Source organism: Pogona vitticeps, chromosome 4 (assembly GCF_051106095.1).
Source record: "Pogona vitticeps strain Pit_001003342236 chromosome 4, PviZW2.1, whole genome shotgun sequence".
In the NCBI taxonomy this organism is placed as follows: domain Eukaryota; kingdom Metazoa; phylum Chordata; class Lepidosauria; order Squamata; family Agamidae; genus Pogona; species Pogona vitticeps.
In genome coordinates this window covers 139,095,946-139,122,399 of record NC_135786.1, presented here as the reverse complement: position 1 = coordinate 139,122,399, position 26,454 = coordinate 139,095,946, and the positions used below count along the sequence as shown (strand labels likewise).

The 26,454-nt window shown below is 40.7% G+C and overlaps 1 protein-coding gene across 2 annotated transcripts in view; it reads right to left on the bottom strand.

The window, feature by feature from the left end:
- LPCAT1 (lysophosphatidylcholine acyltransferase 1) overlaps positions 1–26,454 on the bottom strand; it is an 82,152-nt gene that overhangs the window by 23,181 nt on the left and 32,517 nt on the right. For both annotated transcript variants that reach the window (XM_072998460.2, XM_078391690.1), the window contains exons 4-10: positions 23,743–23,855; positions 21,877–21,937; positions 8,803–8,861; positions 4,880–4,914; positions 4,479–4,533; positions 2,895–2,977; positions 2,191–2,316 (exon numbers count right to left, since the gene is read on the bottom strand). In XM_072998460.2, coding sequence (XP_072854561.2) covers positions 2,191–2,316; positions 2,895–2,977; positions 4,479–4,533; positions 4,880–4,914; positions 8,803–8,861; positions 21,877–21,937; positions 23,743–23,855 — 532 coding nt within the window. The remainder of the gene's footprint in view (positions 1–2,190; positions 2,317–2,894; positions 2,978–4,478; positions 4,534–4,879; positions 4,915–8,802; positions 8,862–21,876; positions 21,938–23,742; positions 23,856–26,454) is intronic.

Genomic DNA, 26,454 nt, shown 5'->3' with positions numbered 1-26,454 from the left:
GCCAACACCAGCAATCATTACGTCAGACTGCACAGGGAAGCCATTGAAATCCACGAGCACCAGCAAACTTCAACAGAAAAGAGGGAAGTGTGAAGCTCAACAAAACTTGGCTCCCAGCTCTCAAAAATACAACATGCAAAAGGTCAACAAACTCTACCCATCCACAAGGACAGGGGATCACTACACACAAAAGACCAGCTAATGACACCCATCAACCACAGGAACAGATAATCTCTTCTCCTTAGCACAACAATACACCCACAACAGTACACACTAATCACCCATCTACAGAAAAAGACAAAGGCCTATCTCACAGCCATAAATACTGCACTCCCAAGCCAACTACACCAGAGCACAGAGTACTGTCCTCTGAAGATGCCGGCCACAGAGACTGGCGAAACGTTAGGAAGAACAACCTTCAGAACACGGCCAAAGAGCCCGAAAAACCCACAGCAACCAGACATTTGTTGTGTCCGTCGGTTAACAGGAACTTTCAGAGACAAACAGAGCACCTCTTAAATCCTCAAGGGGCCATAAAACATAGGATAAAGGGGAAAAAATCCCGGGGAAGGGTGGATGGGGGGAAAGGGCGAGAAAGTGAAAAGAACGATATCGTATAGGGAACAAAGGTTCTAATCGCTAAGGGAAAATAACTAATATTGATTCCAAAAGGAAACAGCTAGAATAAAAATAAAAATTAGGTGGAAAAGGCTGTATTTATTTTCTTTATAGAAGCTCTACTGTTCCTCACGTCCTAACCAAATGGCGGAAAAAAAGGAACTGAGGGGAAGGTTGAGGAGGTGGACCTTGCGCCCTGGTGGGGAATCTTAATTGTTACTCTTTTTTAAGCACTAGAATCCTACGAAACGTCCTGCGCAGGGGCAGAAGAAACCCATTTGTCTGCATTCACAGAGGCCACTACGAAGAACCTCTCTTTTCTGAAAATGAATCTCTACACAATACAGTATTCAAAAGAAGAAAAATAATCACAGTTCAATAAGTTTATGTGTTATTTCATTTGCAGTGAAGATATAACAATTATGTGCCACCAAGTTTATTCCAACTTATATCAAGCTCTTTCAGGGTTTCCTAGATAGTGCATACTCAGAAAATGTTCACCATTTCCTTCTTTTGCGGGGATGGTCTGGGGCTGTGCGGCTTGGCTAAGGCTACACAGGCTGGTTCTTCTCCGGGGAGGCGCAGTGGGGAATCATGCAAGGTTGAGCCTGTAATTCCTTCAAACTACAGCCCTAATATCTGTGAGGATTCTCAGTCATCCAGGTGAGGTTAACTACTCATCCTAGTAGCTTCTTCAGTCTGAAGAGAGTTGGTAGGAGACCCCTGAAATATCCTCAAGGTTAGTTTCACTTTCCCCTGGTCTGAATAGGCTGGTTAGATGGACAGAGGACTGGGGGTGAGTGAAAATCCCACTTCTGCCGTCCTTCTCCACCCATTGCCATGTGTCCTTAACAGTCATGCTGCCCTTTCATCCATCCCCAGAAATATCAGGACCATACCCAACAGAAAGATCACTGTTAATGACTGTTAGCGACCCATAAATAACAATGGGTGGAGAAGGACTGCAGTAGTGGGATTTTCACTCACCCCAGTCCTTTTTCCATCTAACAAGCCAATTCAGACCAGAAGGAAGTGAAACCAAAGTGGAATCTCCTACCAACTCTCCTCAGACTGAAGAAGCTACCTGGATGAGAAGCAAAATGTTTCAACCTAATAAAAAAGTAGTCCAGTTGCCATGATTCAGCTTCCAGATACAGCCCTAATATGTGAAAGCTAATCGTGATTTTCCCTTCCAGTCTGCATTCAAAGTCAGAATACAGTAAGTTTCAGCCAAGAAGGAAAATTCTGGATTTTCTAATTGTAAGACCCACAGCAAATTGACACTGCATATGTTCAGCTGAAATAAGGGTCAGTCTGAGTTTTGTACTTAATTGGTGATTACATTATATGAAAAGGCCTTGTAGTTTTTCAAACAGTTTTAATTCTGGTACAATACTATATAAAATTCCAAAATTTGCTTAAAAAACAAAATATTAAAAGATAGCCATTCCTTCTAGCAATTTTTGTTCCTACCTTCCTAACTTCTGAAAAATAACAAGAAAATTACATTGTACTTTATAAAATTACATTAAAAAAAAACACACATTTTAAAATATCCATAAATTTACTCACCCAAGACTCCTTACAAGTTTTGCAAATTCTAGGAGACAGGTGTTTGAAGGAAGACGTAGTTGTCCTTCAGCCAAGGCTAGCTGGCAATCTTCAAAAGTATAGTCTGTTACTGAAACTCCCAAAGCCCTTCAGTAAAGAAAAAAATATATATTTATGCAACTACAATAGATCTTGTCTATAATTATGCACATAAAAGATTTTGTCTGCCCTTTCAACAGACAAAACCTAAATACGCACAGTCAATAGCCTGCAGTTCAAGTAATGATATTCCAAGGAGAAAGACAGTTTTTCATAAATATACCTTGGACACTTCCATTAGTGATGGGGAAGAATTATTTTGACCTGGTTTCGCCTCCAGCAAATTGACCTAGACTAATATGCAGCTTTTCCAGATTTTATTATATTACTCTCACCTCAAAACTTGTCCACAAAATGCATACAAACGGAACATTGTATATAAAATATGTATCAATGTTAATTCTACAGAAAAATAAATGCAACTGTTTAATGGAAGCTATGAGTGGCTAAATACCTGAAAAAGGGAATATTCAATTTGTAAAACTTTAAACCAATTACTTTTTCTAAATTGTTTCATTTGGGTGGAATATGAACACAAGATCATTAAACTCAATACTATCATTTCGTATCAACATAAAAACCAGAAGATTCCATGCCTGTGCTACATGATAGGCCAAATCACTTACTTTGCCATTACACGTCTCACGTTATTTGCATATAAAGATGGGTTTCTTCTTTCCTCTTCAGAAGGTATATACACAGGTAGGAACTGTAAGCAGAAAAATTATTATCAGAGTTAAATACAATTTCATCATCAACTTGCACTAATCGTATTGTTTTGAAGAATAGAGTAAAAGGGGCAAATACTCAAGAGCAAATATAAAAACAATGCCGTTTTTACAGATAATCTTTTGGAGTTTCAGTAATGTGACAGCTATTAGTTTTTCACATATACCCACGAAGTATGTTCCTATATAAAAGCTTCTATTAGTTCCTGATTATGATTTTAGTGCAAATTAGTGTTTCTTCTATAGATTTCATTTTCCACCATTCTATAACCTGAAAAATACTGTTGCCCTCTCTAAGAGAGCACTTCTTTTTGTTCTTCTACAGGGGGTTGCAAGTCATTTATGGCAATTCAAATTTTGGATGCAAGGACTATAAAGAAGGATGCCCTGTGGCCTTCAAACCAGTCTTCAGGTTCTTTAGCAAGCAAGTTCTCTTTCTCTTTTCCCATTTATTTTAACCCTGAATGATCAGAGTTAACAAGATTCATTCATTTCTGATTACAGTGGTGCCCCACGATGATGATAATCTGTTCCACAGAAATCACTGTTTAGCGAAATCATCGTCTTGCGAAAACTGTTTCCCCATTGGAATGCATTGAAACCTGTTTAATGCGTTCCAATGGGGAAAAATAGTTGTTGTTTTGCGAAGATCGCCCATAGGGCAGACATTTTGCGAAGCACTGATCAGCTGTCAAAATGGCTGTCCTGCGAAACATCAGTCCCGAAAACATAGGGAAGCCATTTTGCGAAACCACTGATCAGCTGTAAAAATCGTCTTGCGAAAAAACGGTCAGCGAAGCATGGACAAAATCATCGTCCAGTGAAAATTGCCCATTGGAATCACTGTTTTGCGAATCGCTATAGCGATCACAAAACCTCATCGTCACGCGGATTCATTGTTTTGCGAGGTTGTCATCTAGTGAGGTACCACTGTACATTACTGAAGTAGCTTAGCTTTCTGCAATGCATGGGTTTTTCCGTTTCTTGATCTTTGTGTTTTCATAGGTCACCCTTTTGATCCAAGAAATTCTTAGCATTTTGTGGTAAGCCACATTTCAAATATTTTTGGTAGTTGCTTGTGTTATAAATCCATGACTCCATGTCACACAGTGTAACTCCAAATGCACAGTACTGTACAATGTGCATTCTCAAAACCCTTTTAAAATGTTTCTTGCATGTTACATTCTTTGTCTTAAGAAAGCCCTTCCAGGCCCCCTTTATTCTGATTTATCTTGTGTGGCTATTAATTCTGCTGTTCATTCAACCAAATTGGAGGCTACTGATATTTGTCCTCCTCTATACTACCAATTCTATACTTTCCAATTATTTTACATCCCTTCCTGCACTACAGTATCAACCTTCATATAAATACAAAGGGGAAAAGATTAAGAAAATATATGTATTTTTACACCATTTGTCCCAAGTATATGTACATTAAAGTCATTGTGCATACAATAAAGTCACTATTCGTTAGACACTAACCTCTATTTCCACAAAATTATGAAACTGGCATAAGGTAAGCCATAGAATTTTTAATCTGAGTCAGGGAAAAGGAAAAAAAAACATTAATTTACAAGAACATCCACCATTTCTAGTTCTACAATTACCATTGAAATGCATACTGCTTTGTTTTTACAAGTTTTGCGTCATATAAAATACACAACAAATAAGAAATTATAAAAAACACTCAATTAGGAAACTAATGTGAAGATTACCACTTATTTCTTATTGCCTCACTGGTTGGTCTTTAGAAATGCTATAACCATAATTTAAAACTAGCATAAATAATTCATTCTGAACACAATTTAAAGTGAAATACTGAAGTGCTAAACAATAATGAAAGCAGTTGATAATTGAAGTACAGTAATGTAAGTCTGACTTACGCCCCTGGACCTTGCCATGTCCATGTGATTGTATCCTATGAAACAGAAATGCAAAAGTATTTTTAAAACAATAAGCTTCTTTCAAACAGATAGCATGTTTAAAGATTTCACTAAAGTAGTATCATTCTAAAAGAAAGGTGGCAAGAAATAGCAAAACATAAAAGCCAGTATCCACTCATGGGGGAGACGTCATCAGCAAACCACTGCTAACTAAACAGCTTTCCCCCATCCCCCTGATTTCAAGATGCTCATGATTTGCATGCAATAAGACAAAGCAGTTCTCCACCCTGAAACTGAAAAAAAGAAAGTCTTCAGTTAGCAGCAATCTGCTGCTGCCAGTGATGCAATTCCTGCTGTGACAGCATAGCTTCACTAGAAAATTCTGGCCATTGTATGCATTTTATTTATTTCTGTATTCATTTAATGCACCTTGAAACCAGTTTGATAGTTGGCTTACTGTTAAAAATGATAGTAGTTAGCAAGATTGCTAGAGGTGCAAAAGGGACACTGGGAGAGATGGAGAAATGGGCAAAGGTTTTTAAAGCATCAAACAACAGAAAAGTGTATTCTGGATTCCAGAAGCATACCGTTAATCATTTAGAATAATTTACAGTACATTTATTATAGTGATTTACGAAACAGAGGCTGAAATCAGGGGGTGAAAAACTTCTGTTACTTACGCCATGCAAGGCTGGTGCTGTCATCAGCCATAGCAATAAAATAAAATAAAATATTTCTATTCCCCCTTGGAAGATCTCAAGGGATTCCTTCCATTGTGGGGAAGCTGTTGGGGCCTATGGAATGGGTATGTGTGTGCATGTGTGTTTAATTTCTGAAAACTGCTACTGGCAGGGTAATTTTACTAGTCAGGTGATTTCTGGAAATTAAAGCCCCGTGGCCCCTCACAGGTTCCCCATGATGAAAGGGACCCCATGGGAGCATTGGGACGAGACATGGGCTCTTCGTATTTGTGTCCCTGGGGATACGAATATAAACAGCAGCACCATATATGCCATGGAGGCCCATTCCCTTGCCCCAGAACTGGCCAGTCCACCCACCATTCGGCGCACGGTGCTTGGCTCCATCATCGTCACACCAATGAGCGTGGCTGATTCTTCCCTGCCTCCCCAAGCAGCTCAGAACTGCAGCACAGAGGCACAATGGGGAATCTCCCTGCTCAGCTAATGAGTGGTGGGCTACACAAAGAGCTGGGGACAAGCCAGATGGACTCCTTCCATGATTGGTGTGACAATGATAGAGCCAAGCACCCTGCGGTGAACAGTGAGTGGACTGGCTGGTTCTGGGGGGAAGGAATGGGCCTCTGAGGCACCTGTGGTGCCACTGTTTGTATTCATATCCCCGGGGACACAAATATGAATAGCCCATGTCTAACCGGGACCTGGCAGATTTCTGAAAAACTGCTACACCTGATAATGACATGAGCCTTACACAGCATAAGTTACAGAATGGGACTTCAACCAAAAATATACAAATGTTACAGCAAGACGGTTCAGTATGTGCCTTCTGAATACAAGTATAATTATAAAGTTACATATTTATATTCAGTCACTTGCAGAGAGTGGAAGCCAAAATATATTTCCATAATATTTGAACATGAAGTATTTCCATTTTGTAATCAGTCTAATAATAATATCTAGAGAGATTCCTATAAAGATATTGGAACATGTATATGTATGGCTCTATTTATAAGGAATATGATTACTATTAATATAAATTACTATCAATATAAATAAAACTAATATAAAGACCACAAAAAGCACAAAAAACCAAAGCAAACAAGAGATAGATACATTTCTTGAAAACACAGTGTAGAGCCAGGAATTCCTATAGCTTACAAACACTGTCTAGTGAAAGAGACACAGCATTTCAGTTCTAGGACTAATAGTACAAATTCATATGTAGTATCTCACAGATAAAATGTGATAGTTTTTATAGGATAAAACCTTTAGACCTTTAAAGGTTAAAGATTACTACCAAATGAAATACCAGGAAATAAAACTCCAATTTCGGATGAACAGATAATACGTTGCTATGAAATTCTCGTTCTGCCTTTTCCTAGGTGTGATCAAAATGTCTGTGCAAGAAAAGGAACTCCTAAAAAAATCAATGTTCATGTGTAGTTTTGCTAATTCTGAACTTGACTGCTGCTTGAAAGTGATGAGGTAAATTCCATATCCTGAAACATCCCTTCCGTGAAAATGGGAGCTGAGTATGTAATACATTTGGTTTATTTCGTTCAAACAGGAACTGCTAAACTACATCAGGGAACACACTTCCTACTCCTGCCTTTTCAGAAGTGTTGAACCAACTATTTTATGTTCCTCCCCGCCTGGAACTAGACATTGAGGCTATATTGACATCGGCTGTGGCAGTTCTGAACAATGATACTGTGCTGTATCCAAATCAGGTTCTTTAGCCAACAGTTTCATTTTTTTACACCTTCTCTCATTTATTTTACTTCAACGATCAGGTGTAACAATCTGTACTTTTTGTTTTTCCACGGAGTGACGAAAGTTACTTATCTTTCTACATTTATGAGTGTTATGATTTCTTGTTTTTGGTCATTGCTTGTATTGTGATTTCTTGGTCTTTATCTCAGTTTTTTGCTGGTTGCCCTCTTGATCCAACAAAACAACACATGCTGCATTTCTCTAATCATAACTAATTTGTACATTTAAGAAACAGTAAAATGACAACAGTTGTGCAGGTCATCCATTATCTGATTTATTCCAATGTTGTTGTTTATCTGTTGTCAAACTACTTTGCACTTCCAGCAACCCAATGAATTAATGATGTACAAATTGTCTTATTGTTAATGGCACTGCTCAAATCTTGACAACTAAAGGCTGTGGTTCCTTTTATGAGTCAACCCCTCTTACGTTAGCTCTTCCTCTTTTCATATGACCTTCTACTTCTCCTAGCATCATTATTTTTCCAGCAAGCCTTGTCTTCTTGTGACAGTTTTAAATACAACTAGAGATGGGGGATATCCATATACAAACATACCCCCACAGGTGGAAATAACGAGGGTCCGGGCCTTCTCGGCGGTGGCTCCTCGTCTTTGCAATAGCCTCATCCTGAGATCCGTATGGTCCCTTCCCTGGGCATCTTCAAACGCCAACTGAAAACCTGGCTGTTGAAGCAAGGCTTTCCTCCATCCACCACCTGATTTTGTTCTCTGTGCCTTTTTCCCATCTGGATTATTGTGGTTTCTTTTTTTTTTTTAGTAAAATGTTGTTATGCTTTTACATTGTATTAGATTTGATATGTTGTTACCCGCCCAGAGTAGTCAGTACGACTAGATGGGAGGGCTATAAATGTAACAAATAAATAAATATAAATAAATAGAAAGGGGGAATTCAATTCAGATGATTATCGTATCTACTATTCTGGGCAAGAATCCCGTAAAAGAAATGGAGTAGCCCTCATAGTCAACAAAAGAATGGGAAAGCTGTCTTAAACCAGACCAATTTAGTTCATTCATCTTGAATATTAAAATGTTTAAACATCACATTCTTCATTATCTGACTGTAAAGCTTATCTTGATTTACACTTTCCCACATTCCATACCCCAATTACATGTGCTGAACAGTATCAGACTTTTTCCCTACGTCTGTGCACATTAGAGATTGATATTTCATCTGGTCGCCTCACTAGCAACAGTGTTATTTGTATTTACTGTCTGTTCTTCCCCAATGACTGATTGAGTGTCTTCTAATCTCAAAATCTCATCTCCTGTTCATTTTGGACTGTTTCATCATAGGTGTTTTTGACGTATAATTACTCAGAAGTAGTCTACCAGTGCCTTACACTTTACAGAAAAATAAAACTGAGAATACACTATCAGATAATATCCAATTAAGTATGCACTTTTTAGGGATAAAAACATATTCACAGCTTACCAGTTTGTTTGGGTAACGTAAAATCACTGGCTGAACAGGTACTCCAGGGATAAATGCTCCTAAAAAAACATACAATATAGGCTATATGTAGAGTTACAGATCATTCCAACTGCAGATATTAATAGTCTTAAAACAATGACCTGATCCTTTTTAGGAATACTTCAAATAGATTTATGCTTAGAATGAGCTATCAGGCAACCTTGGTGAACTTGGGGGCCATATTTTTTTACTCTCAGAGAAATCGTCATTTTCTACTCTCCCTGAAATGGTCATTTTTTGGTCATTAAAAACAGTGTGTGGGAGTTAAAATTTGTTTTAGGAGGGAGCCTTGAGAGAACCTGTCTCAAGAAGCAAAAATGGATAACTGAATAATGACATTAAATAAAGTGACAAAATAATAAAACAAAACACAAAACAAAATTGGGTTCTTTTAAAACTCAATGTCATTATCCCTCCCCCCAAAAGAGTGGGCCCTCAGCTTGCCTTGGGGGCTACATGTGGCCTACAGGCCATTTTCTCCTCACTCTGAGTCAATATAAATAGACCCAGTCATACTCCTAATCACTTTCCACAATTTGTCATCATTTTCCATTTCTGTAAGAGATAACGTGATTTGCAGATTACACTGGCTTTGCTTTGGCAGAAACCTCAGAGCATGTGTAGGTTTTCAGCTGCCAAGTGTACATAAAATTTGGCAGAATGAATTTTTCCTTTTGTTGGTAAGTGAAACCAAAACCCAGCATAACCCTTGCAAAATGGGGTCCAATAAATTGCAAACGCAATCATATTGCTTATGTATTTGGTGTTATAGTTGATTTTTCTATTCATATGCTATTAAGTTCACATATCAGTGTGAAACACATACAAATATAACTTACACATTAGAGAAAACCACATATGAGCATGCAGAAATTCAAAAGTCCAGGCATTTAAAGTTACTGGAAAATATAATAAAAAATTGTTGCCAAAAGCGGAAAAAATTTTAAACTAATACCTGCTCCTACCTACAAGTTGAAATATATGTCAACTTTTTAGAGGATAATTGTTAAAGAAGGAATACCAACATGGTATATTTTTTTCCTTGAGAATCTCTGTGAGACTAAAGCTACATAATGTATCACAAACATTGATATAATTATTTCTGATTTTACTCTTATAATAATTAAGGAGGATATTTTGTTCCAGATATGAAAAAAATGCACAAAGAACTGGTGCTTGGTTCAAGATATTGATAATCAGCAATTTTGTCAAAAAACGGTGACAAGAGTTATGTCCTGCAAGTCAAATTCTGCGGTGCTTTTATATATCCACAAAAATGAACAGCACATATATAAGAATATGTTCCGTCAAAGTTCTGTCTTTTGTGAAAAAAAGCAAAAGTTTTCTTAATTATCAGAAAATGCCTTCTAGCCCATCTTTTGTGTTATGATCAAAACATTAAGAAAATCAGTAATACTGAAATGCAATCTCCATTGTTATTATTAATCCTACTGGACATACACCATATAGACATGTAAGAAAGCTACAGTATGCCATAAAGCCACATCTCTAAGTGGAAACTACAAAGTAATCCAAATTGAACCTATTCAACAGTATTTCTTTTAGTATCTGCTTGCCATTGTGTGCCCTGCTGGAAGTGAAGTGAAAATCCTTCCTGGAACATGAAGTTCTTTCCCCTTTCTTTTTCACCAATGTTCACAGTTTTATTCCAATGCTAGTACCTTTCATAAGGCTTTAGCAACTGCATTTTCTAGCTAGAATATAAACTAGAATTCTCTAGCAAGAATATAAACTTATTCAACTGTGTTGAAGGATTCTTCCAAGATTCAAGTGAAAAACAGTCTTTTGGTTTTGTTTATTTGTTCTTTGTTTGTTTCAGTCTAAAATTTTGAACAGCAACCTCTACGCCCAACTACACCTCTTGCAGAAACTGATGACTGTTACATACAGCACTGATGTTACCTGTCTGTCATGGGTTGGAGGGAAAGTTCCATCCTATGGGGAGTGGAAGGCGGGACATCAGGAGGAGGGGCTGTACTGTATATATATGTGGAGCTTGTGTGAAGAGAAGTCAGAAGCTGGGAGAGCTGAGAGAAGAAGCTGGTGTGGGAGTCTGTGTGTCAGACAGGGTACTACTGTGTGTCAGTCAGTACCAACCTGATAGGTTCAGGTGTATGTATGGGTAGCCAGAACTGATAGGTTCAGGGTCTGTGCTTTATTGAAAGGTGTTCTGTGTGAACCAACCTGGTGTATGTATGATTGAGACTAAGCCACGTTACTGTATCTTATTCACTTGATCATTTTATTTTCCCTGTGTGTTATTTTAAATAAACCTTATTCCTTTGTTTGTTAAAAATCCATCCCTGGTCTGTGTGACTCCTTATAGGGAATGGTTGGTGGCAGCTTAGTGAAACTGTGGCATATCCCAGTAGGTCTGGGGTTGTCACATTGATTGGTGTCCAGCGTGTGGGATACGACTGGTCCAGTTGTCCAGTGGTCCAGCAAAGCCTTGGCAAGTGTGCCCAGAGCAAGGGGGGTCTAGTCAGGGACAATCTGAGGGCGCGTAGGTAATCTTCTAGGCGTACCTCACGGGGAGGTGCGCTAGTGGAAGAACGTGCCAAGTGGGGAGACTAGATTAGGGAGCTCTGAGGCAACCTGTTTTGGCGGGAAAAAGCTGAGGCAAAACTGTGTAAAGTAGCAGTGATCTAGCCTGTCTGCTGAGAGGCCTAGCAGAGGGGGGTGGACTCTGGCTGGCAACAGTTGCAAGTTAGTGCTGAAAGAACAGCAGCAATCTATAGAAGGCTGTTTCTGAGGCAAAAGAGAGGAAAAAAAAGTGGTCGCTTTATTTTGAGGCTTGACTTTTGAGAGCAGCCTGTTCTGGGGGGGGGGATTATGCCCTTGACTCGAAGCCAAATGGCAGAAATGGGTGAAGTGAAAGACCCACAGGTGGACCAAGGTTCTGAGGAGGAATTTGGCTCAGTGCAGGATGAGAGCACGGGAGAGCAGAACCCAGAACTCAGGAAAATGCTCATAGCCCAACAGCATGAACTGAGGATGAGGCAATTGGAAAGAGAAGAAAGAATGCAGGAAAGGGAGAGGCAGAGACAATTTGAAATTGAATTGGAGAGAGAGAAAATGGCGTTTGAGTTAAGAAAATTGGAACTGATGAATCAGAACAATAATAACAATAGAGATTCTGAGGTGGGCCAATTGTCTAAAACGGACCTGAAGAAATTCCCTGTGTACCACAAGGGAGATTGCCCTGAGGTGTTCTTTTCCCTAGTGGAAAGAGCGTTTGTGGACTTCTCAGTAAGGGAAACTGAGAAGATGACCATTATGCGATCTTTAATCAGTGGCAGCCTGGCAGAAGTCTATGCAGAGATGCCAGAGGAACTGCTAAAAGATTTCGCAGAGTTTAAAAAACTGGTGTTTGCCAGACATGGGATAAATGCGGAACAGCTGAGGCAAAGATTCAGGTCACTCACCAAGAGACCAGAGCAGACTTTTACCCAAGTGGGGGCCCAACTGGTGAGGCTGCTAGAGAAATGGCTATCTCAGGAGGGAACAGAGACCTTCCAGCAGCTCAAAGACCTGATAGCGCTGGAACAGTTTTATTCCATCCTGCATGGGGAACTGAAGTTCCAGGTGCGGGAGAGGAAACCGAAATCTGTGGCAGAAGCGGCAGAGATCGCAGATTTTATTTATCAAATAAGAAAGCCTTTAGGTGAGGGGAAATCTGTAGGAAAACCCAAGGAAACCTACAGCGAGTACTCTCAGGGACCAGGGAGAAACCAGCAAGGGGGAGGGGCCCATGGTGAAGGGAAGCCCTCAGACATGAAACTAAGACCTCAGATTTTGGAGGGAAAACCAAAACCAGATGAGAAAGACTCCAAGTACAGCAGAAAATGTTATTTCTGTCAAGGAAAGGGCCATCTAATCTCAGAGTGTGAGAAATTAAAGCAGCTAAAAGGAAATGTGCCTCATGATTTGAGTGGAACCAAGCCAAAAGCTGTGTTCTGTGTCCAGAAAGAGCAAAGCTCCTTGTCACTGAGGGAGCCTGTTGCCATGGCTACTCACTCTGGAACAGATACATCTGCTGATCAGGCTGAGGAAAATGGTCCTCTTGTGGAGGTCAAGCGCTGCTTGCTAGTGAGAACAGATTCGCAGTTGTTTGAAACCGCAGGGGTGAACGTAGGAATACTTGACCATCAGTATAGGGGGCTAAGGGATACTTGTTCCCAGGTGACCCTATGCCATCCAGATATTATTCCTAGGGAGTATATAATCCCGAATGAGAGCCTAAAGGTGGCAGGGATTGAGGGACAGGTGATCTCGCTGCCAGTAGCTGAGGTACCTGTGAACTTTCAAGGCTGGAGGGGAGTTTGGCGGCTAGCGATTTCATCGACTCTGCCAGCAGCCGTGCTCGTGGGAAATGACCTGGCTGAACATGTGAAACGGGTGCTAGTGATTACACGCTCACAAGCTACCACGGGGACAGTTCAAGGGGGTACTGATGAGCCCGAGACGGAAGCAGAGGGGAGTTCCGAGGCTGTGGTGGAAACCTTAACCACAGACAGCCGATTTGGCCAAGAGCAAAAGGCAGACACCACTCTCCAAAAGTGTTTTGAACAGGTGACAGACGCCCAGCTAACACCTGAAACCCCAGTGAGATTTCGAGAGAAAAAGGGAATTTTATATAGAGAGACCCTGAGGAATATCTCAAAAGGGGGAGATGGGATCAGAAGTCAGCTAGTGGTACCTGAAAAGTATCACCCCATGATCTTACAAAGGGGGCACTCTGACATGTTTGCTGCGCACTTAGGGGTGAACAAAACACAGCAGAGAATCACACAGAATTTTTACTGGCCTGAAATAGGGAAGCAGATCAAGGAGTTCTGTAAACAATGTGATGTGTGTCAGAGGCAGGGGAATAACCGTGACAGGACCAAAGCAAAGTTGTGCCCTTTGCCTGTGATTGACACTCCGTTCAAATGCATAGGGGTGGATATTGTGGGACCTTTGCCCAAGGCCACAAAGAGGGGGAACCGGTTCATTCTCACCATTGTGGACCATGCCACGAGGTACCCTGAAGCCATACCCTTGACTAACATTGAAACTAACATAGTGGCAGATGCCTTGGTGGGGTATATGTCCAGGATGGGATTTGCCTCAGAAATAATCACCGATTTGGGCGCATCGTTTACATCGAAGCTCATGAAACGGTTATGGCACATCTGTGGAATTAAACACAAGGAAACCACTGCCTATCACCCCGAAAGTAATGGGTTAACGGAGAAGTTCAATGGGACTCTGATGCGCATGATTAGGGCTTACTTGGCGGAGAATCCAAACAATTGGGACCAGAAGCTGCAATCCCTTTTGTTTGCTTATCGATCAGTGCCACAAGCCAGTACCGGGTTCAGTCCGTTTGAACTTTTATTTGGGAGAAGGGTGAAAGGGCCCCTTGATTTGATCAAACAAAAGTGGGAGCAGATCACCCAGGATGACCCACAAGACGTTGTGACATACATAGACACCTTGATGAATGACCTAAAGAGAAACCTAGAGCTAGCAGCAGAAATGAACAAGCAGGAATGAAATTGTAAGTACTATAAGATAGATGCTGATTAAAACAGAAAACATGGTATGACCACAAAGCCAGAGAGAGGCACTTTGACCCAGGGGAGGAAGTGCTTTGGCTTAGGCCCTGCAGAGAGAACAAACTGCAGCTGGGTAGCCCAGAAATAAAATACTTGGGTCACATAGTAGGGGGAGGAGTGATCAAACCCCTAGAGGCCAAAATAGAAGCAGTTCGTGATTGGCCCAGACCCAACACCAAGAAAAAGGTCAAATCATTTCTTGGGTTGGTGGGCTACTACAGAAAGTTCATCCCGAGGTTTAGCGAGATAGCGACTCCGCTGACCGATCTGACGAGGAAGAAGACTGATGACCGCATCCCGTGGACCAGCGACTGTGAGGAGGCGTTCCAGAGGTTGAAGGAGGCCCTCATCAACTATCCAGTGCTGCGTGCTCCAGACTTCGACCGGGAGGTCATCAGCTACACCGATGCGTCTAACAGCGGGGTAGGAGCAGTTCTTTGCCAGGAGGATGAAAATGGTGACCAGCATCCAGTGTCCTACCTGAGTAGGAAACTCCAGAAAGGTGAGAGACATCTGGCAACCGTGGAAAAGGAGTGCCTGGCCATAGTCTACGCGATCCAGAAGGCCAAGCCTTACATCTGGGGAAGACATTTTATTCTGTGCACTGACCATTCACCACTGCAATGGTTAAAGACAATGAAAACCCACAATAGTAAACTTATGAGGTGGGCTTTAAACCTGCAAGACTATGACTTTGAAGTGAAGGTGGTCAGAGGGTCAGTGAACTGTGTGGCTGACGCCTTGTCAAGAAGACCCGAAGAATGAAGACGGCGAAAGACACATGGACTATGTATATATTTTGGTGACCAAAGGTTAAATGTACTTGTTTAGTAAACATGCTTGGTTTGTATGAATAAAGGTAACTTGATGTATTGTAAATGGTAAATGTTTAAATGCCTAATTGATGTGTTTATCCTAGAGTAAGTATGGTATTGTATGTTATTGTATAACTGTTTTTGTATGTTTTGGATTCAGGTTGTTTTTTGGAGAAAAGCACGTTAGCTTTCCCCCTACAAAACAACTTATAAAGAGGGGAGGTGTTACATACAGCACTGATGTTACCTGTCTGTCATGGGTTGGAGGGAAAGTTCCATCCTATGGGGAGTGGAAGGCGGGACATCAGGAGGAGGGGCTGTACTGTATATATATGTGGAGCTTGTGTGAAGAGAAGTCAGAAGCTGGGAGAGCTGAGAGAAGAAGCTGGTGTGGGAGTCTGTGTGTCAGACAGGGTACTACTGTGTGTCAGTCAGTACCAACCTGATAGGTTCAGGTGTATGTATGGGTAGCCAGAACTGATAGGTTCAGGGTCTGTGCTTTATTGAAAGGTGTTCTGTGTGAACCAACCTGGTGTATGTATGATTGAGACTAAGCCACGTTACTGTATCTTATTCACTTGATCATTTTATTTTCCCTGTGTGTTATTTTAAATAAACCTTATTCCTTTGTTTGTTAAAAATCCATCCCTGGTCTGTGTGACTCCTTATAGGGAATGGTTGGTGGCAGCTTAGTGAAACTGTGGCATATCCCAGTAGGTCTGGGGTTGTCACAATGACAACCAAGGTTTATTTATGACCTAGTGATATCTGATAAACAAAGAACATTAAGTCCAAGCCTCTTTCAAACTCTCTGTTTAGAAATCAGGAATAACAATGAAAATCGGTGTGATCCGGGGATGGTCACTGTAATGCATACTTGTTATTGTGCATACACAGTATACTGGATTTGACATTCAGACAATTTCAAACAATCTTTTACAGAAGCCTCTACCAGACCAGTGCTACAAATGTTGATCCACAAAGGACCAAGCTCACCAATAAGATGAAATATCAGTAAACTACTGTACTAAAACTGCTAATAAAGGATTCTAGCCAGTAACTTCTTGTGAAACTCTGCCGGCATAGTGGGACATGACATCACCAGCAGTGGTACACTGTTTTGGAGTGTGACTCATGTAGAATGAGGCAGTGCAGTACATACTCCAAAACTGGAGTGGTGGGGGAGGAGACCTCTTTAATTAGCAGCAATCTGCTATTTCCAGTGATACCATTCCCAGTGTGCCAGCAGACCTTCTGAAAAAGATACTGACCAGTACTGTACATTTGACCTAGAAAGAGCGCAGTATTTTCTATTGGATTTATTTAATAAAGACTTCATTCGTGGACTCTTTTGCTCACTATTCCCATAAACAGGTTCTCTCTCCCCACCCCACTCTCATCTTGCATACCTACACACAGACACAGACAAACAAGACATTATAAATATGTAGTATAGCTTTTAAAACACTAGTGTGGTACAACTCAAGAGCCTATCAAGTGGTATCAGAATAGACAGACTTATCAAGGATGATATCATCATCACCACTACTATATGTAGCGGAACCCCCACGTTACGCCTGTCCATCAGTGGAAGCTCAAGAGGAGGAGCCAATGAGAAGACAGGAGCGGCGGAACCAAAAAGACAGGGGAAGACAGACAGACAGTTGGGGATGTGGAATGGCAGTTAGGGTTTAGGAGAGAGAAGAGGAGAGTTAGGGAATTGAACTGAGAGATTTCGGAGAGTGATTTGAGAAGGTTAATATATATATTGAACAAGCAGGAATGAAATTGTAAGTACTATAAGATAGATGCTGATTAAAATTATATAGTAGTTCGGAATAAAAGTACAGTGGTGCCTCGCACAGCGATTGCATCGTATAACGATGAAATCGCTTTGCGATGAAAATTTTGCGATCGCTTTTGCGATCGCTTTCCGATGTTCCCTATGGGGAAATTTCGCTTTGCGATGATCGGTTCCCTGCTTGGGGAACGGATCATGGCAAAGCAAACAGCTGATCGGCGCCTCGGGAGGAGGGAGGGAAAGAGGGGTGAGGGGCCTGGCCCCATTCCCGGCGCACAGCAACCCCTGGGGCACCGAGCCAGAGAGCAGTTGCGGCGGGCGGTGCTGCAAAGGAGGAGGCGCCCGCCGGGGACCGGGATCAGGGTGCCAGTGGCTGGACGGGGGCGGCGGTGCACCAGAGACACCCTCCTCGCCCGCCAAGGAGACCGGGAGTGCGGGGTTGGCTCACTGACGGTGGCTGGCGTGCCCCTTCCCTCTCCTCCTCCCCACCCACGCCTTCTTCCAGCCCGCTGCTCGCCTGCCTTAGCTGGGTGTCTCCTGGGCTAGCTGGTGAGCGAGGGGTGGCCGGCGCGTCCCTTCCCCACCTCCACCCCCCGGCGGCTGCATCCCTTTAACCCCTCGCTCGCCTGCCTTAGCCGGGTGTCTCCTGGGCTAGCTGGCGAGCGAGGAGTGGCCGGCGCGTCCCTTCCCCACCTCCACCCCTCGGCGGCTGCATCCCTTTAACCCCTCGCTCGCCTGCCTTAGCCGGGTGTCTCCTGGGCTAGCTGGCGAGCGAGGGGTGGCCGGCGGGTCCCTTCCCACCCACCCCTTCCCCACCCCCGGCGGCTGCATCCCTCCAGCCCACTGCTCACCGGAGAAAGACCCTCCGGCCCACCTGTTTGTGCCCCGGGACAGCCCCGGCAAGGAGGCCGGGCGTCCTCCAGGGCTGGCTGGCAGTGGAACTTGGCTTTGCTATGATCGGTTCAGATCATAGCAATGCTTTTATAACAGCTGACTGGCGGTTTCAAAATGGCCGCCCCCTGTTTCTGGGACATATTCCTCCCTTAACGAACAGCGAAAATGGCCGCGCTATGGAGGATCTTCGCTGAACGGTGAGTTTCAAGCCCATAGGAACACATTAATTACGTTTTAATGTGTTTCTATGGGCTTTTTTGCCCCGTATAGCGACGAATCCGTATAGCGACGATTTTTCCGGAACGGATTATCGTCGCTATGCGGGGCACCACTGTACTTGCAACCAAATACATAATCAAATCCTTGTTAATACATGATACAGTTCCTACATGATTTACCTTTGTGATTTACTTAACAATAAAATAATATTTGTTAATTAAACCTCTGATTCCTAAGCTCAATAAACCTTAGCTTTGGCAGCACACATGTGTAACATACATAATCGGTATCAGGAGGATAATACCTGGTGGCAGCTGAAAGAGAAAAGGGTATGAACCTGTGTGGGGGCCAAATAAACAGGGGCAACAAGGTAAAGCGCCACACTATAGTTCCTTCCTTCGGCAACAACGGTACATGTATATCGCCAGATTTTAGAATTTGGCAGAAGCTCAAGTACAGAAGGCAGATCTAATATTTTACTATTTGCAATATTAAAATTCAAAGCACAATTTCACAATTATTATGGTCTTCAGTAACTGTTCTTACTGCACCTGGAACATTTTTAAAATTCCACAGAAAATGTTTATAGAGAACTGAGCCAATGCCATTAATCCTCAGAAAAGATTATGTTGCTATAGTAAGGCTTCAAGTTTAAATATTTTAGAAGAGATTATATCCCAAACGTGCCCCTCACTTATACTGATAATGGACTGTTAAGGAATTTATAATAAGCAACACCTTGAAAGAGATGATTCAGCAAATATAATAAGTGGAATTCAGTAACTAAATACAAAATGTGATAAAAGATGAAATATCCTACTTCAGTGATTTTCTCCTGGAAATAAAGTTTGGAACTGAAAGCAGTGACCTTATTTGTTATGCGTAACTTTAGAGAATAATAATATTTATTTGTTTTTATAAAATAAGGTAACAGCTGGTAATAAAATTCCCTTTTTCGCTCTCTAGTGTGACAAATTGTGTTTATTCATTAATCCTAAAGCAGTGGATTGTCTCATTATAGAGTTTTCAAGGTATGACATATTCATAAATAGTTTGCCATTGGCTTCTTTTGCACAGTACTAACAAGTGTTAAATTGAGCGACACTACTGTTGTCTGTGAAAGATCCTCTGCTAGGGTCACCTTCTACTACCGCTGCTGTCCACGAGCTGCCAATCAAGAGTTTCTCCACCCCATTACTACTGGAACCATCCATTCTCTTCTGCTGATCTGACTGTTACTCCTGAAGAGGGCAGATGCCTCTTAGTCTGGTGTCTCAGCTGTGAACATTCCACTTTGGGCAAACCTAAGAATCCAAATGAGTAATGGGATTTAGCCTCCTGATGGCACTGCTCTTGGCTTCCCTGACACACTTAAACCCCCTCACAATGTGAATGTTTACATCGCTGAGCAAAAACCAAAACAGTAGTGCACAGACTGAAGACATTCAAAATGTATTCCAGCCCCCAAGAAAGGAGATGCCAACAACTGTGGTAGTTATAGGAGCACTGCATGCAAGCAAGGTTATGCTCCAGGTTTTGTAACAAGAACTTTTACACACACGGAGTGAGAAATGTCCAGTGTTCAAACTGGATTTAGAAAAGGAAGAGGCATTAGAGATAGTTTTGCAAATGTACATTGGCCACTGGAGCGTACCAAAGTATTTAAGAAGAAAGTCAGTCTGTGCTTTATTGATTACAGCAAAGCTTTTGGCTATGTGGATCATGAAAAACAATTAATCATTCTAAAAGAAGTGCATGTAACACAACTGTCCCAATGCATCACGTATTCTTGAACAAGAGGCTATTGTTAGGGATAGGATATGAAGAAACAGGCTAGTTCCATTAGGCAAAGGCATCAATCAAAAAGGTATTTTATCTTCTATCTGATCAGTCTTTATGCAGAATGTATAATGCAAGCAGCTGAATTAGAATCAGACTGAGAAGGAAAAGTGATTGAGGAAGTATCAATATATGCAGGTGACATATACCATGTTACTCGCAGAATGCAGCAATGATTTGAAAGGACTCCTGCTTAAGATGAAAATGAAAAGCAGGACTACAGTTAAACATAACAAAAATCATGTCTATAGACGAATTATATAACTTCAGTGTTGAGAATGAAGAAATTCAAAATTTTAAAGATTATTTTGTCCCTAACTTTGATCCAAACAGAGACTAAACCTAAGAAATCAGAAGAAGACTGAGACTCGACGAGAAAAGATTCTTAAGTGCTAGGCTGTATTAGTGGAGACTAAGATGATGATCACACGCATGCGCAAACAAGCACTCTCTCTCTTGCATGCGGGCGAGCTCATGCACATGCGCAAACAGTGGTGCGGTGCTTGTCTGGGCATGTGCATACTTGTGCACATGTGCAAATGGTGGCGCAGCACTCTCACTGGCATGCTGGAGTTACATAAATGGGCTGAGCGGGGGTGAGTGCGTGCAGAGGGTGCAGGTCTGTCTTGGCGGCCCAGTCTGGCTCAGGCCATGGACTGGCATCGGGCCATGGACCTCTGATTTACATAACAAGTACTGCTGAAATTTTTATATTACTGTGTAAATCTGTAGTCAGGCTTTATTTAACATACGTTTTTTGGAATGCAATAAGTGGGCCTTAGAAGAAGTGGGCTCCTGCTGATAAAAGTATGTTATGTGCCATAGTAACTTCTATTCTTTAATAAGTTTTTGAGGTATGTGATATGTTCAAGACATTACTTATCACTGCCATCCTGTCTGTTGCTATGGCCAAACAAATCTGAACTTACATCTCCTGAGTCCCAGTCTAAGACTCTATTCATTTCTGTATATAAAAATTTATGCCAAATAAAAGTTGTTGCCACATTTTTGTCATTTTTGATCTAAATATTAATGTGTTGCTGAAACACGTATATTAAAGCAAAGTTTAAAAAACAAATGATAAAGAGTTAACAAATTGCTTTTTAGAAATGACATCACAAGTTGTAACTAAATATAAGTGTAATTTGATGTTTCCACTTTAGCTATATCATGTGGAATTTGTTAGTTAACAGTGAACATTATCACGCACGAAATGCCTCTTTCTTCAAGACATAAAATTGTTCTGGGTGAATTAAGGCATAGCCTTAAATTGTAAGATTCACAGTTAAATGTACTGTACATACTTTCTTTTAAAAAAAACAACAGATGTCAGTAAAAATGCTTTTGCTGCTTTAACAATACATGCATTCCAAAAGCCATGTAATGAACTAAATTCTACAAGATTATTATTATTATTATTATTATTATTATTATTATTATTATTATTATTATTATTATTATTATTATTATTATTATTATTATTATTATTATTATTATTATTATTTAGGTACAAGGTAGTAAGTGAGCTTAATAACAATTTCGTGTATTACAACAAAGACAAGCCATGTGCTTTTCCTGTATGTTGGCCATGTCTTTACACATTTTAATAATGTTTGAGGCTCTGAAAACCCTTGTAAATGTGCTAGGGAGCCACAGGCAATTACAGGTCGCAGGACACATCTACCTAATATTATCAGACATACAAATGTTACAGAAAACATGTGGCCAACCCAGAGCAAGAACAAAAAGGACATGTGCCGTTAGCAATAGGGAGCAATGAACTGCATGTGTCAGAATCTAAAGTTACAGACACTGTACAGAAAGGAAGGATGTATATAATACATACCAGGCTTGAAGGTAATTAGACAGGATCGATTAGTGCAGGTTCCTTCTGGGAATATCATTATCTTAGAAAACAAAACATACCTTCCATTACCAATTATTTCTATACATCCTGTGCATCTTTCATATATAATGTCTCAAAGTCAGATTGTAAATCTTTAAACTTCCTTAATCTCAAAATGCTGTTAAAAAACTGCACACACCAAGAAAGCCTGGCTGGGTTATTCAGCGAGGCATTCAACACAAAATAATCTGTGGAAGAATGTATGGAATGAGGCCCAGCTATCTTAGAAGCACTCTCCTGTGTGAAACTGAGAACTATCATAGCCAGATGCTTTCTCAATAGGCAAGACTGCAAATATAGTAAAAGGAACCCCCTCCTTTTTTCCTTGTCTCAAAATCTCTTCATCTTTAAAAACTGGATGGATGCAGGAACCAATAAATGACAACTAACCTTCTCAATTTTTTAAATATATTCTGCAGGCTCCAAGAGCTTCAGAATAAAGATGGAATCTCTTTTAAAGTCCTTTAATTTTCATTAGTGCTCAGGAAGGCTAAACAGAATACACATAACATAACATGGCACTCAAAGTAATCCTATTATTTAAAGCTAGAGTACTAGACACATAGCCTTCAGCCTAATTCCATTTGATAGTGGGAGAAGGAGAGACAGAGGAAGGGTGACAAGGAGAACACAATGTACAGTTCAGCACATCATCCACCTTCGGCACTAGTTCTGCCATCAGCTTCAGTCTTTTCAAGTCACTCAAATTTCCCATGTACTCTATTCAAATCTGGGAAAAATAAAAATGACTTTGCTGAAAGCTTTCCTTGGGTTAAAATTCTGTAATCACAGTGCCCTCACTAAAAAGGTCTTTCCTTGGTCACCATCTGCCTCACCACTGAGAATTAAATGGCAGGACAATGTTCTTCCATGATACGGAAATAGTTATATTCCAAATATAAACATATGTTGAATGTGAGTCAGCATAACCAGAATTTAAAAAACAGAATATGTGGGCCTGTTTCCAATGACGTTGTTGCTTTACAGCAAGATGCATTGCCTCAGCAGTTGTGCAGTTTCAAAGTTAGAGCAAGGATGGTGTCTAAAACAGTTTCATGCAAGTGGTTGTAGTAAACATGGAAAGTAGAAAATGAGACAATGTAAAACTGTTAAACAAAATCATGACAGTAAAACCTGAGCATAAAATAAAAACCTGCAGAAGACAGAAATCGATCTTCACCCTGTCTAAAGGGTGCCCTGAAGAGCTGTGACTTGATAAGATGAACTTAAATGAACTTTAAAAGGGGGAAGAGGGCATTCCTTTGTGTAGGGTTTACAACTCAAAAGCTCAGTCCCTCACATTTATCCACCACAGTTTATTCTGTAAAGGAAGGAGATTGGGAATTGCTGACATTGATTGGAATACTGTACTACAGATACAGACAGACAAACAACATCCTTTAGGGACAAGACGTTCTATCAGTAAAAAGGTAAAGGTTCCCCTTGACAATTTTTGTCCAGTCGTGTTCGACTCTAGGGGGCGGTGCTCATCCCCATTTCCAAGCCACAGAGCCAGCGTTTGTCCGAAGACAATCTTCCGTGGTCACATGGCCAGTGCGACTTAGACACGGAACACTGTTACCTTCCCACTGAAGTGGTCCCTATTTATCTACTTGCATTTGCATGCTTTCGAACCGCTAGGTTGGCGGGAGCTGGGACAAGCGACGGGTACTCACTCCGTCGTGTGGATTTGATCTTACGACTGCTTGGTCTTCTGACCCTGCAGCACAGGCTTCTGCAGTTTAGCCCACAGTGCCACCATGTCCCTCCCACAGTGCCACCACATCCCTCAAGTTCTATCAGTACCTGTGGCCATTTGCCATTAGACTGAGCACGCCGTCTTATCTCCTCCACAGTTTTCTTACGAGACTCCTGATCTGATCGTGAGACAAACACAGGTCGGATGTACTTGATAAGAGCTGGAAAGAAACACAGAGATGCCCGTATTCCTAAGTATGTTGCTTTATTATTATTTATTTTAAAAAATTAAAATAACAATGAGTACAAGACATACTATATGTACAAGTGGTACTTTGATTAAAAAAACATTTTGGAACATGTGCCAAGCTGTTTCCCCCAAATATGAGAAAAGTAACCAAGAACACACATCTTAAAAAGGATACTTTACAAAACAACAATTCTAATATTTACTGGTAAAGATACTAATTTCCATTCTGACATTTAAAACTAAAAGCACTCACTCAACAACAGTTTTAAGGATTGCCTCTCTAGGCAATCCTTAAATCTTAATAGCTAAGATCGAGTCCTCATGAATGCTGGGCATTGTTCTTTATTGGTTGTTTTAAAAGTTTTTAAATGCTTTTCAATTCTTATTATATAATTAATTAATAGCTTTTTAATTCTTGTTGTATGTTAAATTGTTTTTAAATTTTGGAATTCATTTTGTTTTAGTCTGATGGGTTTTAATCACTCTGAGTCAGCCTGGGTGCCCTCAGTGGGAGAAAGGCAGCCTAGAAATAAAACAAGCCAGCAAGCAAACAAACACAGACTTTTCGACGCAATTTGTGGGCCTTCCAAACATTTCCCCTTTCATTCTCTATAAATAGTTAACTTAACTCACTATTATTTTGCAGCTTTAGGTAATTAGAACAGTAAACCATCTGTTCTGAATGGTACAAAAGGCAAGTTTGTGCCATGGGTAACACTGTATTTTGAAACTGAAACATAAGGACAAGGCCATAATGAACGAATGCAATGTGGTTTTATACATATGCTGCTGCAGACCATGGTTAACATTATACCATATTTACAACTGGTACTGCCAGGTTAGGGTAACTTTGGATTGTGTTATTAAAAATCTTTTCCTCACAAGGAAAGTTGTATCTCCTTGAAACCTTACCCATTTTCTCTGTTGATAGCTCTGACACAATGCAAAAGGTTTGTTCAAAGGTGATATTGCTAGGTAAACTCTCCTTAGATATGCATATCAAACTTCTTTTTCTGTGCCCCACCCAGACTGCTGATCTCAAATCTATCTGACATCCTGCACATCCAATCATGCACGGAAGTAAATCTGCCATGTATTTTACTATATGGTTGATTGCTGCACCATAATGCTTTCCATGGTACTGTGCTACTCAAATAGCAAAGGATGATTAGATAATGTGGTAACAGACCCTGTTTTTTAGGAGCCGAGGTGGAAGATTGTCAAAGTTCTCTGTCAGATTAAGAATTAATCCCAATCATATAAATATAGGCATATCTACCTAATGATAATGTTGTGCTTTCAAGACTACTCAGACTTATGGTGGCACCTAGTCATAGGACTAGGTATAAAGTATTTAGAAGTGGTTTATGATTTCCTCCTTCTTCTGGGGGGAACTCTGGGTCTATGCAGCTTGCCCAAGGCCACATATTAAGCCTCTTCTGTCAGCAGGCACACTGGGAACTGAACACCTAAGTACTCACAGATATTGCTGATTGATTGCCATTATGAGGTTACTTTTCTGCCGATGAGGAGACTCAAGGTGGCTCACAACATTAAAACAAGTAAAATTAAAAACGGAATGATTTATACAATTAAAAATCAATTAAACATAATAGTAATTTAAAATGCAATAAGTGGAAAAAATCTAAAACTTTAATGTTACTGGAATTTAAAATAGATTTTGAATTTCAGCAATTTAAGATGTTTAGACAGAATAGAATGTAATGAGGTAGGTATATTGACATCTATGGCTCAAAGGCAGATAGGACATATTTGGCCACATACTAGTTTTGTAGTAATGCCAATAAAGGTTTCTGTATGTACTAGTTTTGTTGCAAAAATTCAAAATGCTACCATAAGAAGAAAGTTGCTTACTATATCGATGGACAGACCAGTCTCTGACACCTGCCAAGGTGTCCTTCACTCATCAGCAAACAATTGATTCAAGAGAAAAGTTGTACTTTACACTTCAGCCTGTCATGAATTTTGCATGTTTCCTCTCCTTTCAAATCAATTTCACACCCAATACATACAAAGTGACTTTATTTTAGACTTTTAGTTTTATTCCCCTTATAACAAGACCAGTGAATTAAGTATCTGGCTCTGGAGCCAGAGGTTGGGAGTTCCATTGCCCACTGTGCCTCCTGAGAAGAGGAGCCAGCCACTCTCTCAGGCAACCCCCAGGAAAAGAGAATAGTAAATCACTTCGGAGTGCTCTCTACACAGAAAACTCTGGAATGGGTCACCATAAACCAGAATTGACCTGAGGACACATGAGGGGGAAAGTGTCTTAGCAAACATAGCCTGTTGTTAAGAATTTAAGGAGAAGAACCACACTAGATTAAACCAAAGGCATATCTAGTCTAGCACCATGTATATGCTATTGCCAGCTGTCTATGTGAAGCCAATAGCAGGGCAGCAATGCAACAATAGCCTCCCACACATGTTCCCCAGCAACTGATATACCAAAGCACACTGCCTCTAACAGTGGAGTGAGCATAATCCATGCTGACTCATAGCCATTGACAGCTGCATTATCTATGAGTTTATCCAATATCATTGCAGGCAGG